General features: G+C 41.1%; 1 protein-coding gene across 1 annotated transcript in view; it reads right to left on the bottom strand.

The window, feature by feature from the left end:
* CDC73 (cell division cycle 73) overlaps positions 1-17,786 on the bottom strand; it is a 95,281-nt gene that overhangs the window by 16,828 nt on the left and 60,667 nt on the right. The window contains exon 11 of the mRNA XM_018567918.1: positions 11,141-11,198. Within this exon, the coding sequence (XP_018423420.1) occupies positions 11,141-11,198 (58 nt within the window). The remainder of the gene's footprint in view (positions 1-11,140; positions 11,199-17,786) is intronic.

The raw sequence follows: 17,786 nt of genomic DNA, 5'->3' as shown, positions 1-17,786 counted from the left end.
TTATTTGAGCACTTTATATGCAGTTTTGTTGACTGCAGTTCCACAAGTTACCACTGGATGGCACCTAGTAGAAACAGGTGCCAGAAAAAGCATATGGGTCAGTACTCAGACTGGGAGAGCATAGGGTCAGTAGTGACAGTGAGAGCATAGGGTCAGTAGTGACAGTGAGAGCATAGGGTCAGTAGTGACAGTGAGAGCATAGGGTCAGGAGTGACAGTGAGAGCATATGGTCAGTAGTGACAGTGAGAGCATATGGTCAGTAGTGACAGTGAGAGCATATGGTCAGTAGTGACAGTGAGAGCATATGGTCAGTAGTGACAGTGAGAGCATATGGTCAGTAGTGACAGTGAGAGCATATGGTCAGTAGTGACAGTGAGAGCATATGGTCAGTAGTGACAGTGAGAGCATATGGTCAGTAGTGACAGCAATAAAATGTATTAAAAAAACAAAAAGTGTAAATATTGGTGAAAATTGGCAATAGCAGAGGAGGTAAACTCTAACTGCATATACTACATCCACTCAAAGGAGAGAAATCTTTCTGATGTTTTGGGGTAGGACACAGAGATAGTAAGAATCTCCTGGTGGAAGGAAGAAAACACCTTAGGAAGCAAGGAGGCTCTATGCCTCAAAACTACATTGTCCTAGTATAACACAAGAAATTGTTCCTTACAGGTCAAAGCCACCAACTCAGAAATACACCTGGCAGAAGTGATCACTCCAAGGGATAAAGCCCATGGAGTCACTGGGAAAATGTACAGGAGGAACAATGTGAGCAACCCCCTGAACGAAGGCCTTTATTTAGGAGTGCGAGGCAAGAAAGCTCTAGAAAGGGAGCACATGGGCCGGCACAGAGGGGGCACATGGGCCAGTAATGGTTAAGGTAGAAGGAAGTAAACACCTCAGGAAGCAAGGAGGCTCTATGCCTCAATACTACCTTCTAGTGCAACACAAAAAATGGTTCCTTACAGGTCAAGGTTCCAACTCAGAAATACACCTGGCAGAAGCGATCACTCCAAGGGTTAAATCCCATGGAGCCACTGGAAAATGTACAGGAGGAACAATGTGAGCAACCCCCCTGAACAAGAACCACCAAGACTGAAATTTGACCCTTGATGGTGCTCAAGGGCAAATAATGATCTAGATCAGACTGGAGAAAGTCCAACAGTTATCCCATAGAATATTTCCCTGGTTGGAAACTTTGTATTTCAAGTGCAATGGAAGACTAGCAATGCGAGAGGTCAAACTTCCTAGCAATCAAGAGCATAGGTATGACCAATCAACAGTCCCCCATCCCTTGGGACCTGGGCTTCAACTGTCTAACCGTTAAAGCTAGCAAAATGAGTGGGTGGTGGATTGGTCCCTGGGACAAAACAGCCGATATAGGAGGACCCATAGAGAGTCTGCAAGGAGCTAGACCACGTGCGAGTAGTTAGCAGATAGACTAGAAAGCGGCTTTAGAGAAGGAAAAGCATAGATCAAGTTAACTTATCCCAGTGTGTCACCAGGGCATCTACTGCAAAGGCCCAAGGATCCCTCGTTGTAGAAACAAATCTTTTCAGTTTGTTGTTGAACCTAAAAGCCAGGAGGTTCACATCTGGAGTCATCCACCTGCAACAGGTCTCTTAACAACTCTGGATGGACAGACCACTCTCTGGAATCCAGGCGATGACTGAGGAACTCCAACCACTAATTTTCCATACCTGGAATGTGCCCAGTGGTCAGGGTTGGAAAATGAAGTTCTGTCCAGGCCAAAATTAGTGATACAAAGTCGAGAAAGTCGAGGTGCTGTGATCTTTGATTCTAAAATGACCCGTGGTTGGAATATGGGTTTCTTTTGTGAGGCTTGGTTGATTGGTAGTGGCTGAACGTTCACCTACATGGAACCCACAAAGGGCATAAGAGAGTCCTGGAGAAGATTACCAAAAAAAAACAAAAACAAGCAGAGGAAGTGTTTAAGTGGGAATATAGCATTGTTTTTATGAACAAGCATACTTTGTAGCAATAACATTAAATTGACACAAGAGGTACTTTCAGCTCTCAATTACATTAAGAGTGCATATGCTTTTTTATATAAAAGCATCATCTTTCACTAATTGTTGAGCTTTATTGTTACTCATATTGATCATTGTTGATTAGAACTACATACACACACACACACACACACACACACACACACACACACAGTACTGCGCAAAGGTTTTAGGCGGGTGTGAAAAAAATGCTGTAAATTAGGAATGCTTTCAGAAATCAAAGTGTTTAGTTAATTTTTTTATCAATTAACAAAATGGAAAAAGTAAATTAACAGAAGAGAAGGCCAAATCAATATTTGGTGTGACCCCCCTTTGCCTTCAAAACAGCATCATTTCTTCTAGGTACACTTGCACACAGTTTTTAAAGAAACTCAGCAGGTAGATTGTTCCAAACATCTTGGAGAACCACAGATCTTGTGTGGATGTAGGCTGCCTCAAATCCTTCCGTCTCTTCATGTAATCCCAGACAGACTTGATGATCTTGAGATCAGGACTCTGTGGAGGCCAAACCATCACTTCCAGTACTCGTTCTTTATGCTGAAGACAGTTCTTAATGACATTGGCTGTATGTTTGGGGTCGTTGCCCTGCTGCAGAATAACTTTGGGGCCAATCACACGACTCCCTAATGGTATGGCATGATAGATACGTATCTGCTTGTATTTCTCAGCATTGAGGACACCATTGATCCTGGCCAAATCTCCAACTGCAATGGCACAAATGCAGCCCCAGACTTGCAAGGAACCTCCAACATGCTTTCACTGCTGCCTGCAGACATTCCTTATTGTACCACTCATCAGCAAGCAAACTGCCTCCTGCTAAAGCCAAATATTTAGAATTTTGATCAGTCCAAAGCACCTGCTGCCATTTTTCTGCACCACAGTTTGTATGTTTTAGTGCATAGTTGAGTCACTTGGCCCTGTTTCCATGTCGTAGGTATGTTTTTGGTTTTTTTTGGGCTGCAATTCTTCCATAAAGACCACCTCTGGCCAGACTTCTCCCGACAGTAGATGGGTGTGTACCTGGGTCCCGCCAGTTCGTTGATGGCACTGCTGGTGTAACGCATGTAACAGGGTACTTTACCTGGTATGAACCACAGATGTGGATAGGTTCTACTTCCTGTGCGTCTCTTAGCTTCAAGGAACTATGTGCAGTCAGCTAATTAGCAGGATCTCAGAAGTACACAATGTAAACTTATGTGGGTATGTGGTTATGGGGATTTTGCAAGTCCTGGGTAAGTGTAAACAATCTATATTACTTCAGACAGGGTTGTGAAATTATCAAGCAAAAGTCCTTGTAGTTTATAGCAAGTGGTATTAAATCATACCCCTCAGATGAGAGGGTTAGCACCCAGACTCAGCGAGTAAGTCTGTATTGCTTCACACAGGAGATTAAGTTCTTGGTTTATAGCACACAGTATAACCCTGGGAACAGGGCGACTAGTAACCATTCACCAGAGATGCAACAGCATATATAGTGGATTAACAGCAATAAGCATCCTAATAACTGTACTTGCAGTTAGCTGCTCTGGGGAGGGTGGAAGTTTTTCATAGATGAGTGGAGGAATCAGCTGCAGTGTGTCTAGGAGGATGAGGATTGCTGGGTTGTGTTGCAATCTGAGAAGCAGAGAAATGGTGGTTCCCTGTGCCGGCAGGTTCAGTGATCTGAGGACCAAACTCTGATCATGCAGTCCTGGTGGCTGAGGGGTTACTGTGCACTTGCAGTCAGGGAATGAGAACGGGTGTCCAGATTAAACTGCAGACTGGATGGAACAGGTGGAGAGGTAAGGCCATTTGCAGGGAAATGCGCAGTGTAAAGTACATTGCCTAGACACTGAGCATTTCAAAAGCTGCGGCTTTATTCAGACAGCTGGGTTAAGGGAGGAGGAGCAGCGTGACGCCGCAGGAGTAGGCGGGGTTGGAGGCTAACCCAAAGCGTGGCTAGGTAAGTATGTTACAGCTGGCTATTTTCCTATGTTGAAGGGAAGTAAACATGTAGTCTTTCATCTGGTGCATTACGTTTCCATGGCCGACCACTACGTCTACGGTCCTCAACATTGCCCGTTTCTTTGCGCTTCTTGTCACTCCAAATTACAGTGTGGCAGAAGCTGTGATGCGTGTCAAGGTGTTGTCGGGCAGATTGTAAATCGGGCTTTTTTGTGGCATTAGCGTAGTAAAGGCTTCTTTCTGTCAATTCGGCCATGCAGCTAATTTTTCTTCAAGAATCATCGTATTGTGCTTCTTGAAACAACCACACCATCTTTTTCCAGAGCACTATTTCTTCTGAGGTTACCTGTGGGTATTTGTTTAAACCCCAAACTATTCTTCTGACAGTTTTGGCTGCAATCTTTCTTGGTCTACCCGACCTTGGCTTGGTATCAAGAGATCCCCAAATTTTCAAGTGTGAAGCAGAGGAAGTGGAGCTTGGTTGGGGGAATAAAGTCCCTGCACAGGGCTGGGTTCAAAGTGAGGCCCAGATAATTAAGCAGAGAGTCTGATGCATTGTTGTTTTGTGAAGATTAAGGACCTAACCAAATTTCTGCAGGGTCTGTACTGTCCTTAGGAGATTAGCTCACAGAGTTTGCAGCGACCGCTCCCTCTGCATAAAGTCATCCAGTATGGGGAAACCCTGAGAGCAGAGCAAGGATGGGGATAGCACCTTTGCTTATACACTAGGTGCAGCAGATAGGCTGAATGGAAGGGCAACAAATTGATATTGTTCTATGTCCTCAGCAAAAGGCACGTAGTGCCGATAATGCAGAAAAATAATGATGAGCAAGTAAACATCTTTTATGTCCACAGAGACAAGAAATTATCAAAAAAAAAAAAAAGGAGTCCCATTCTTGATAAATGACATAATATCAGCAACCCTATTGACACAATAGCACAGAACTACAGGCAATAACTCTACCTGTTGAAAGACAACAATATACATTAAAATAGATCCAGCATATCGAGTAATAGCTTTGAACCACACACCAGAGTCTGGCAGACTGAAACGTTCCCCACTGCAAGTTGCATAGCAGGACCTGCAAGGGAAAACAAGGAAATCCAATGTTTAACCCTTAAGGGAATGGAGCAGCAGCAACAGTGGGCTCCCATAAGGCAGAAGTCTTGACTTACCACAGCGGTGTCATGCAGAACATAAAGCAAGGCAGGATTAAGGGGCAAGCCCCATCCAGCAAGCTTCACCCCAAGTGGGCATACCCCTTAAGAGGTCTTCAGGGACCAGGTTACACCAAGGGTAGTTCCACAGCCCTGTACAGCACCCTGGAACAAAGTTATCATGTTGTATATATGCCAAAGTGAGCGCTGAACGCAAGATCCAGTGCACAAAACATTACAGGCCAACCACAAATCTTCCCTTCAGCAGGGTATGGTCCTCATGATCCATAAGTTGTGAAACTGTCTCAGTAGCTTTGTAGCAGCCAGGAAGTTCAAGAGAAGAGAAACAGAGGGAAGTTCAAGTGTCAGAACAGAGGGAAGAAACCTGTTCTCATAAGGTCCTCAGCAAAAACATGCTTGGTACGGTAGGAGTGGGAGGAGTCATGCTAGGCTGCCTTTTTAGCTTTATTGTGTCTGTGTCCAATCTGCTGAAGGTGGCAGCATAACCAAAGAGACCTATGCCCTGCAATGTACGATTAAGAAATTAATGTTTCACTATACATATGTACAGGAGTCTTTTTATGATTTCACAGAAGGTTAAATACATCAAAACGGAATTCAGAGTTTTCACAAGCAATACAAAAAATAAAAAGAGCAACTTTTGCATAAAAGCTGTGTTAAAACAAACATTTATAAATAGACCTCAAAGATTACACTGCAAAGTGTTCTGTAGCACCCAGCACATACCGTACAAGCACTGGTCTTATGCGAGTTTTAGGTACTGTTCATTGCATTCACCCTCCTAACAGATGCAGACACATTTTAAGGTTATAAAATGTGTTATGTATATTATTTTTCAATCTTAAAAGATGTTACTAACTAATCTAATTCCTACAAGGTATCAATGTTGTTAATTTTCAATGTTGCTTTAATAAAAAAAAAACCTTATGTAAAAATCAGACACAAAGCTTGGCACTTTGCGAATGTACTTCTATTAATATTTTAGTTAGCATCTCTGAGACCATCCTTGTTAATTAGCATATGCATGACTGCTGTCTGTCAACATCCAGCTGCACAAGTGTGACAGTTTATATGCTTATATACAAGTTTCATTCAGTCTCTTATTTAGATAAAGCTTATCCTATTGACTTTTAATTAGTCTTTGCAAGGGGAGTTTATATTATGATACCATAATACCTGTTTCCTACCATCCAAAGCCAATTTCATTTTATTCTGTGTCATGTACGGTGCATGTGAATTAACCTACTTGCGCTCCCAGTTATATAACCTTGTTAGTGCCTTTAACTTTCTATTATTAATAAGGTTTTAAATACTTTCTCCCCAAGCTCATTTTGGGCTAACACAGAGATTGCTAGTCTAATGTAAAAGCCTGTTTTTTTACATTTGAAACCAGGGGTTCTCATGTGTCCTCTTTATGTATTTGCTTGATCTCAAACTACTTTTTTTTTTTTTGAGACACTACACCTATGAAAAATCTGGTAGCCATTTAGGCTGAAAAGAGGTTTGTTTCCTTGATTAACAGCGATAATAGAAGAGGTTGCTACTGCTGGGAGGCCAAATCCCCTTACGAACTATATTCTTGGTGCTGGATGAGACCAGCCTCATCCTTGACTAGAACAATCAAGGAACCAAAGTCCACAGGTTGGTCAAGCACAGTGGCATCTCAAGGGGGGTGCAGCCCGCACCCGGGTGACACCATTGGAGGAGTGACACCAAAATGACTGTCATTTTGGTGTCTCATCTCTGAAAATGTGGGTGCTCGGTCATGGACCGAACTCCCAACAGTATCAGGAGAGAGCGAGGGGACACGGCGGCATACCTTATCCCGCCGGGTGACTGTCCCCTCCTATCTGCCAGCGTCCATCACCAAGATGGTCGCCGGCAGGTATCAGAAGATCGCCGTGAATGCGCGACAAGGTCATCACGCACAGTGACGTCTCGGCGAGTGGGCGGGGTGACACCCGGTAACCGATCCGGGTGTCACCCAGCCTCTGGACGCTCACGGTCAAGCACTTTAAAAGTTTATTAGTGTAACTAAAAAAAAGTATTTACTGCAAGCACAAGCCCCCCTTCTCCACCCAAGTGTCAGGCTGTTCTAATGGGCAAAGGGATTAACCACTCTTCTGACTCCTACAGCTCAACATGCTAATACACATAATATGCAACACAAAAGTGTAATTCGGCCCCAACAGGAAGCTAAACTCCTGTGTGCAACACAAGAACAATACTATCACTGTATAAATCAGTTTTAAGCAATATATAAGAATTGGAAAGAGGCAAAAGGCAAACAAAAATAGGCAAAAAATAAAAAATCAGGAGGACACAGGAAACAAATGAAATAATGTTAATACACAAATACAAAACTCTTCCAGAAAAGAAATGGGCAAATTGAGTTCTGTTTTCAGGGTCAAAACAATATGAGTCTCTGTAGTAAAAAATAATTAAACCGGTTTAGTCATAGGTTGGACTTGATGGACTTAGGTCTTTATTCAACCTCAAATACTATGTAACTATATGTAACTATGACTTTAAAACAAAAGCAACCTATCTTACAACTCAAATAGGTGTACAGTGTTATAAGGAGGATTTTAAGGATATTTATAACATTTATTACATTTTTGATAGACATTTTCATGATCTCATCTAAGAGTCATGGAAGATGCTAATATCAATGTTCCAATCTTGGTATCCCTAAAAAATAAAAACGTTTAATAGCTTAAAGGGCACTGCAAAAAAAATTTCAAAAGGAGCTTTTAAGTTCAAAAGATTGTACTAAATAACAATGGGGCATCTATAGTGTATAGGTGAAGGCAGAATATACCACCACCATAGGGAAGCATTTGCACAGGATGGGTAGTTAAAGGCAAAAAAAAAAGTCACCTATAAATGGGAGGTGCATCACTGTCCATTCAGGTAAATTTACAGTTTAATTCAGCCAGAAAGTATAGCTCGTACACTGCATAGGTGTCATTTATCCACCCCTCTCCTTTGTCCATTCACAGAATGCCTTGTATTCTGTCAACGGTTCACAGAACACAAGACACTATGTGAATGGGCAAGAGGAGGGGGGGGGGGGGCAAACAGCAAATTTTTTTTTTTACGAGTGAGTGGGGAGGAGAGGGGGGGGGGGGGGGGGTATAAACATCGCTGTGGCTTCTGTGTACAAGAGCCACGGAGTGCCAGAAGTATAAAGAGTTAACTAAATTGTCTGGGTAAAAATGTAAATTTGCGGGATAGGACAGTGTTCCTGGCAATGGGATACAGCTCAGTGGGAGTAAACTTTTTCTTTTACATAACAGTAAAACTAAAAGGCTGATTACCTGGAGTTTGGATTTTAGGCTATAGAAGTCTTTAATGTATTGACAAATATGTATTGTATTTGACAAGACAGTACTTATTTTTAAAAATGTTTTTATTACAACCAATACCACCTACAGTTCAAAGATAGTATAGAACCATTTTAGTGGAAGAAAATGATCTCATTGTCTGTAAGGGGTCAGGAAAGAAACTTATTCACCTGTGAAGCAAATTTGGCCCTAGTCACCAAGGTCTGTTTGTTTTGTCTGCATATAGACCAAAGCTAATGTACTGCAAGAGAATAAACTCATCGGGTTAACTATATTAGCAATCTGCATCTATAGAATTAACATTTAATCTAGCATTCATCAGAATTTTGCACAAATTGTTACATAAAAAAGTAAATGAAGAAAAAAAAAAAAAAGGAAAAGATTTAGTTTCAGGCTTGCAGGCGTTATGAAAAGCTTGGTCAGATTTCACCGTTTTATCGCACTGCTCATCTTCTCACTTGAACTTCTGTCCCTTACTCTCCTCATTTTGTTTTTCAGTACAAGCAAAGATTTCAGGATAGTAGTCACCCGAATGCTAAAAATAGGCACAGTCTCCACAGACAATTACTTTTAATGGAATTCAGAGGAGCCAAGAGTGAAAAGTATTTGCAAATGCAAAAGAAAAAAAAAAAAGGGATTTTTTTAAAAAAATGTTCGAAAGATAAATCCAAACAAAAGAAAAAAATATGTTGAACACCTACATATGACATTTTTGCCAGGATTCCTAAACGGCCCCAACTTAACTAAATGACTGAATAACCACAAGAAATTACAGTGTTCATGATTTAGGTCTCATGCCAAATTCTAGTGATGCATCATGGTACAGATACTGAGAATTTGCACAAATACTTGTACATGTGCAAATTCTCTGATAAAAGAACCAGATAACAGTGCTTTAATTATTTAAACTGAAGCAGCTACCTTAGGTCCCGTGCTTGCTGGGGACCTCACGGCAGCCTTCTTAGCAACCAAGCTTTTCCGCTGGCCCACACCCGAGACCCTCCACATGTCTCCCCCTCCTGAGGACCTCCACACATCTGACCTTACCCCCGAGACATCTGGCCAGCACCCTGAGCAGAGCAGCAGCACAGAATATGTACCGGCATTGGTGTAGCAAAACTGGGGTCGCAGCTAGGTTTTGGTATTGAGTACTTGAGGAAGAGTATCGGTACTCTTACTCGTTCTGGTATCAGTGCATCCCTGGCAAATACAAGTAATTTTGGTAACTGTGCCCTGCACTATAATGCGCAATGAGTAAAGAATACTATGGCAATTACAGCAGAGTAGAAAAAGTTAACCTTACACTATTTTAAAATATAGTATGTTAGAGAATTTTCTAAAGGACATAATAAAAAAAAAAAAAAAAGGAGTATCTATAGGTATTAGATACCCCATCATATAGCACGTCCAGTTTCTGTATCTTTAAGCAATGCCTGAGTTACCAATGAGAGTTTCACACATTTTTAATGGTCTGCAAATAACAGCCCACTGTGTCACCACAGAGAGCAGCTGGCTCCAGCGTTTAGTTTTACTTAACATTTAATGTCAATCACCATAACTTAACCCTTAATAAATGGGGACACATTATCTCAATTATTACCTGAGAGTTCACATAACTCCACTCATATATAGAGTCTACGGATTTAATACATGTGCTTCCCCACTTCTACACCAACAGGTTCCTTTTAGGAAAAAATTTTCCCAGCAGCACATTTTACTTGTATTAAGCAAAACATCCCACCGACATTACCAAGCACATTCAACATTTTCCAGAAAGCCAGCCCCAGACAGACTTGCATCCAGTACCCCAATAGCACTTTAGTGAAGCATTGATGAAGGTGTAATAAAAAGTGACAGAGTGTGTGAGTGTGTGTGGCTACAGTTCTCAAAATGAGCAATTTGCATTAAAGTACAACACAACATATGTTGTATAATATGCATATGTTGTGCTTAAGAAAATGGTACAGGACCTAGTTTTTGTCTGTTGAAGTGCACTGATAGGCTGCCTAACACATGCCTTAATGACATGTCACTTGTCTTAATGCTCAAAAAAAGCGTGCGTGTTGTAGCACACTGTTATGCTGTAAACGGGCCCTTTTAGTCCTGACCATTAACAAAAGAAATATACTCAAGATTACTTTAATGTAGCTCGCGGTATACTGAGCTTAGGGTAACGGGAGGACGCTAGTTTGTGTCCTCCCGTTACCCTAAGGAGAAGTTCTCCTTTAATGTATTCAAGAAACATGCTCAGGAGCTTGCTATTGTTTCTTGCAAGTCAGCAATTTTTACCTGTGAGATCACATATCTAAATCAAGAGTACAACCCTGGCAGCCATAAAGAACTGATAAATTTACCCCTAAAGAAGTGGGGGGGTTAACCTACACTACTGAGGCTTTTTTTTAATGTTTTTTTCAGAGGAGACACAATCTATTCAGTAACATATTTCTGAATCCCTTTGGCAACCATTGTTTAAATCTTGCTATAAAGCAACCACATGTATTTATAAGTACATATGGAGCAATAATTTAGATTTCATTAGTAACTATACTGAAAGAGCAACAGTTTCAATACTTGGCTGCCGAGTGAACAAAAATATCCAGATAAAAGGTGAACACAAAGACCCAAAACTGCAGCAATTACCTGGTCTTGGCACCGGCTGTGCGGCAGGAGTCTGAGTCTTCCTGGCAGATGCACCTTCCTGTAAATAAATATGAATAATGTTTAAGAACAGAAAACTATCCTGAATCACATTTTAAAAAACTTAAGCGAAAATACACAGATTTGTCATGAAAACATTTAGTAGGATTGACCAAAAATGTATTACACATGCACATAGTTGACACATATCTACACATATGGGTGATATCTGGCTAATCTGGCTATATGGATTTCAAACAAAATGATAGCTACTTTACAAAAGAAAAAATCCTGACCTATAAAAAGCATTTAAAAGTAAAACTTAAATACAATTTACACATTTTAATTACATTCTGCATTACAAAACTAGTTTACAGTTTCATTATTCTAAATGGTAGGGGGGGAAAAACACTACAGAACATTTACACAATATTGTATACTGGTTCAATAAAAAAATAGCTTAAAATGTCAGTCTGTATAAAAGAACTCCACCGATGGCTTAAAGTGATAATAAAGTCAAAAGGATTTTAAGCTATTTCAAATGCTGATGAAAATCGCTTACAATGAATGCCGCTTCTTGATGTTTAAAAGTTAAATCTCATCTCACGGACAGGAATACTTAAGTGTCCATTACTCTCTTATCCAGCTATTATCCTAGAGCAGGGGTAAGCAACCTGGACACCTCAGCTGTGCTGAAACTACAAATCCCATTGTGCCTCCAATAGTCATGCCTGTGACCGTCCGATTTTTTTGCAATGCCTCATGAGTGCCAGCTTCTGGGGCAACAAGGAATAAGGCAAGTCATTCACCTCACGTCAGCCCCTAGACAAAACAAGTACAGAGAGGGCCCCACTGCAAGGGTAAACAAGTTACTGGAGAACCCGTTCATACATACTGCAGCGACCCAGAAGTGATGGGTGATGCGCTGCAATAAAATGCAAACATGTTGCATTTTATGGCAGTGCACTGGATGTCACTATAGTCACCCCACTGCTGAGCGGGGACATGAATGAAGTGTGCACACTGTACACTCCACAAAGTAGTAATAAAAAGAAAAAAAGGTAAACAGTGACCGTTTTGCTGTGTCACTGCCGGGAGCTGCCAAAAACACAGACTGCTAAAACACAGCAATTTACCGGACGGGCTAGTGTGAACAGGCACTAAACTATTTGTTCCATAAACATAGGAAAGTATAAAATCTTGTGTGCTGCAGTTAAATAAAACGAAGTGTAAATATTTTGGGTGATGCTCATGGTGTCGTCTTATTGCTTCTTCTTGAACAATCTGACCAAAGTTATTTTTTTGGAGGCTAGTCTACACGTCGAAAAATAAGTACACCATTTGACAGCTCCACTCATAGCTCTCCGAAAGACGACATACTTTCATGTTGCTGTCATGTTTGAGGCACATAAAGAGGCAAAGTGAAAAACCGTGAAAATATGCAAAATTAGATACACATATCAAGACTACACGACAATCCACAGTATGGAATATATTGCTTTATATGCAGGAAGTCAAAAGAGGAATTTCCGGGACAAAATACCAAATCACCTAATTACTTTTAGGTAAATGTTACAATAACACAAATGTGCACTCTAGGAAAATACACTACACATGATCCAAAAATTATTACTGCGGTGTACTCATTCCAACTAAATTTTTCCTCATCTGCTTGAAGTTGCATAAAGTTGCCATCATGTATGCACTATATTCATTAGACTTCAATGAGCACATTTTCAGCTGTGGCATGCTCACTCACTGTGCGCCTAACATTTATCTGCAGCTAAAGTAGATCTCTAGCCAAAACTATTTAGGGAACATGCTATCGGGCTTTCATTGCTGCCTATCTTCAACCTCTCCTTCTCTGTCCTCATTGTATCTAGGACAGAAAGTGCACTATTTTTTGTGTTTGCAATGAAACAGAACGCAGGCAAAGTTTTGCCACGCGTCCAATCACATCGTTCTAGAAGCTGTGCCATTGAATTCAATGCACCGCCACGCCCCCTCCCACCCCAGAACGCAGGGGGAAGTTTCGCGAGGGATCACGGTGTGTTCCAGCAGCTACCGCTCTGGAACGCACCGCATTTGGTGTGAGCAAGCCCTGAAGCATATTTTTAAAGTTCTGAAAAGCAATAAAGAAATTACTTTATTGCTTTCCAAAATTGCTTTAGAAGCAAAAAAAAAAAAAAAGCAATTTAAAATATTGTTTAAAGCAATATTTTTAAAGTTTTGGATAGAGTAGGAGTTAATATTTGTAACACTTTCATACTTCTCTTTGTAACACCACTGGGGGGATTGTCACCTCTGATTCCTGTACAAGCCATGGAGATGGGGGGAATCAGGAGAAGTATGGTAGAGGAGGTGACCTGCTCCCCTTAGAGCTCAGCTAAGTGATAAGCCCAAACACGGTCTGCTCCTCGGGAGCGCCAACACAGATAATCTCAGAGCTGGCTGTGGAGAAACAAGGAGCTGGGAGAGAGTGCAAGCAAATATAGGTAGGGATGCACTTTGCACATTACCACTGTGCACTGGGGCAGTGTCTAAGCATGATGTAGAAACCAAATAGTTACAATGCCAGAAAAACAAAATTAATTTCATATTATAACACTGTAAAATGTGTGACAGTCAAAGGATATGAATATTTATGCAACCAACTTTAAGGGAAATTGTTGCATACTTAGGCTATGAGGTAAAGACGACAGCCACGCATGCATGCAAACGTCCCTATAGAACTGGACGGCAATATGCTGCGGTGCGCATGTGCGCACAATCAGAAATACGCACAAACGGCAGGCGCACGGGAAGTGACAACAGGCATTAAGGAAATGACCTATGTAAACGAGCCTGCCCTGCTCACTTTGCTGATGGTCTTTCAGCTGTGTCTGTTTGTTCCCTGTGCCCGTAACTCGGATTGTTTGGACTCTTCTTGATTGCTGCCTGCCCCTGACCTCAGCCTGGACTTGTTTATTGCCTCATGATTTTGAACCTTGCTGCCCGGCTGACTCGGATCCCTCGGCTATCCTCGACTCTGTTCCTGCTTCCTGAACTGGCTGATCCGCTTCTGGACTTTCCCGCACTTGCGCCCACCTGTGGCACTTGTGCTCCTTGCTGTCCCTTCACACCCTGTTCTCACCTCCAGGGGGTGTAGGACACGAGAAGTAAGAGAAGCCTCCTCAACTAATCGGTCTCTCACCAGGTACGCAATGTAGGCATAACAAACTGTGAAAGATCTTAGAAGCATCTTAAATTGACGTCTAAAGCCGGCTGTATTTTCCCACCAACACAAACCCAAAGTCTATAGACAAAGGCCTTTAAAAGATATTTCAAATACAGGTGGAATATGTTGGCCAACTTTACCTGGAACTTTCTGAAGTCTCTTAAGGCCCATAGGATCCTCCTACTAGAGGGCATTTATACACACATGCAGAGCAAAGCAACATTGTCAATTTGCCCATCGACAATGGCCTTTAATATGAGATTTCAAATACTAGTGAAATGCATTGGGAACGCTCACCTGCAAATATCTGATGCTTCTTAAGACCAGTAGGATCTCCCTACCAGAGGGCATTCATCCAGGCAGGGCAAAGCAATGGGTTCATTTTAAGGCAGACCCCCGCAGACACAGACTTACCTTCTTTTCACTCCCCTGCCACTTAATTCAGCCACCAGTATTCAGTAAAAGAAAAGCCCTGAGTAAGCTTAATGTTGCAAACATGGACAGGGCTACCGACAGCCATACCAAATAGCCCAGTCACATGAAGCAAATCACATGCTCCTTCACATGCAGAAGTACTGCATATTTCCCACAGCTTCTAGCACTGAGCAGCGGGAGAGCAAAGGTAAGTATATGCTATAGGAGATGGGGGATTTAAAGCAAAACCTGAATAGGTAACACAATGTTGCTTTAAGGGTTAAAATTTGGGTAAAAAAATAATGTTAAATGAATATTTACGCACCAAAAAGAGTTCATATTCTGGTGCAATAGTATTAAAAAACCCCAAAAAAAAAAACCCAAAAAAAAACAAGGTTGGTTCTAGTGGTCAACTGTATAATGCCACAAAACCTACAAGTGAGAAAAGATTTCCGAGAATAACAATGCTACTGGGAAGATACGTGTCATTTATTTCAGTCTCTAGAAACATTAAAAAATATGCAGCAGGTAATGCGAGTACGCAAGCGCTGGCAAAGGCGTTTACACATACTATGGGGCATGCAAACGGCATAGGTCATAAATAAAGTGCATGTTTAAAAATGAAGAGCCATTTGCTTAAGTACATAATGAACTGAAACCACTGCAATACATTTTGCTCATCATTTAAAAAGAAAACAAAAAAAAGAAAAAACAAAAAAGGAATGGCCAAGTCACTGATTGCATAGTGCATATAAGCATATCACATTGGAAAGGTTAAACACAGCTATTTTATATATTCAAGGATCCAGTCTCTAATGATCCTCATAAGTAGAAAGCATAGGGGCTGGCTGCATCCAGACCAGGAGCTATGAATGCAAACTTGTCACGTGAGTGTTATCCAGGCTGTGACGTTAAATTCAGCTCTGTCAGAAGACAGCATAAGTCAAAGCCCACATATAAACCACTGCCTCCTAGAGAGGCAGAAGCAGCCTGGGAAGCTGTCTTGCTTCTCTAGACCACAGCCCTCCCCCCTGCAAGAAGCTCCGTCTTCTTCTCAAGCTGCCTAGCAACAACAAAGGAGGTAAAGCCTCTCTACTATTTAATTCAACGCGACTACTATGTTCTTATGGTGTTTTCTCCAACATTGCATAGATCTGCCAGGGCTGGCATGGATACAGATGGATGAAAGCTGCGTTAGGGACAAAAGAGGAGATCTGTAAAAGATTTCACTACAGCTGGAGCGACCAGAAGGCCATCTGGGTGTGCACAGAGGAAAAATGCTGGAGAAATTTTCATTCCCCATCTAGAGGAATAAGCATAATGCCCCTGACTGGAGCAGGCGAAAGGGCAAGCTGCATGCAGACGGACAGCAGGCACAAGCATTCACAGAAGAGAGATTATTGAAGTGCGCATGTTTCTGCTCAATTCTTTTGACCAAGCGATGACATGCCAAAACTATCTATCTTTCAATAGCTGTATTCCTACAACAATGAATGTGTTCAGTAAAACACAGGTATGTTTACATTATGATTGTCCGCATTTTGATTTCAACGTTTTCTGGGGAGCGTTTTCTGGGGTGGGTAAAGTGGCATATTAACCATATTTCCTTGTGCGTTAAACACAACCATTAATGCGATGATATTAAATGTGACAGACAGCTACAAAACTACATTAATATGGGAATCTGGTAGGGGAGGAGAAAATCTGCAATATGAGATGAAATAAATCCCTTTCAAACTAGGTCATATTTAATCCTTATCTGAAGTAATCTCCTGTCTGATGGCCCTAGCATTCTGTTGAGATCAGTGCATCATTAAAATAGATGCCAAATCAAAGCATAAGAACTGAAAAACATTTGCATTGTAGTTACTAAATATTATTGTTCCATCTAATGCAATTAGTTTCAAGTGACAGCATTGCTGAGGACACTTCTGGAGGAAAATATAAAAAAATCCGAGCTTTATTTGCATGTAAAACACTGCAGGAACTGCACTCATTCCTAATGTTTTCAAGGCACTATAAATCACGCAAGTATGGCCAATATAAAATGTGCTTACTTAGCCCTGGGCACTGCAAGCTGGTAATGAAAATGGGTTTACGGTACAAAATTCAGAGGCTGGGGAGGGATATTTGGAACACAGGTTAAGCTGGTCAGGGGGAAAAAATAAAACATTTTGATGCAGATCTATATATCTTGCATGGCAACCATGAATAAGTATTCCGAGACTTGCAGATTGTTAAAGGGACCCATTTATTCTGCATGGCCTATTTCAACACAGTGAATGTAACAGCCAAATGCTGAGCTGATTCAACAACTACCATTCAAGCAATATAAATTCAGAGGGGGTGTATGCATGGAAAGAACACCCGCAAGGCTTTTCTCAATGAAAGTAATTAAAATAGCATTAATTAGCGAGAAAGGTACAGCATGATTTTTTTTATTATTTATTTTTAACTACCATAAATGTATCATCTAAAGACTTTAAAAACTATAGATTCTATTTATATAGTATTAGTATAAGGTATTCCACAGCAACTTACAGAGTACATGGGACTATTCACATTAGTGCCTGCCCAAAGGAGCTCACAATCTAATAGTCTTAAAACAGTCACACACACCTTAGGTGTTTTTATGTGCCTGAAATAATATCACATCTTTTTTTATTCGGTCTCTTTTCTCCAGTGAGAGATGGGCCCTATCTATATCTTTAACGTTAACAATATTAACACCACAGGTTTTATAATGGGCATTAAACTGTTACATACACTTTACTAAATCTTTCTTGCGGTTTCAGATTATAGAACCATCCAGGACAGTAGGAAAAGCTTGCTTTACTGTATTACCATAACATATACCTTTGTAAGATGCGTGCAACACTGAACATGTTGAAAGTTGGATACAGGTCAGGCAGTAGTCCTGAAATGTGTTTAGAAATAGTTATGGGCCACCCACTAGTTAACTATATCTATTAAAATGAGACATTTGTAATGGTTGAAGATGTTCACAGTGTGGACTTT

The sequence above is a fragment of the Nanorana parkeri genome, unplaced genomic scaffold, assembly GCF_000935625.1.
Source record: "Nanorana parkeri isolate BGI_ZX_2015 unplaced genomic scaffold, ASM93562v1 scaffold1115, whole genome shotgun sequence".
Taxonomy (NCBI): domain Eukaryota; kingdom Metazoa; phylum Chordata; class Amphibia; order Anura; family Dicroglossidae; genus Nanorana; species Nanorana parkeri.
This window is presented reverse-complemented; position numbering and strand designations above follow the sequence as displayed.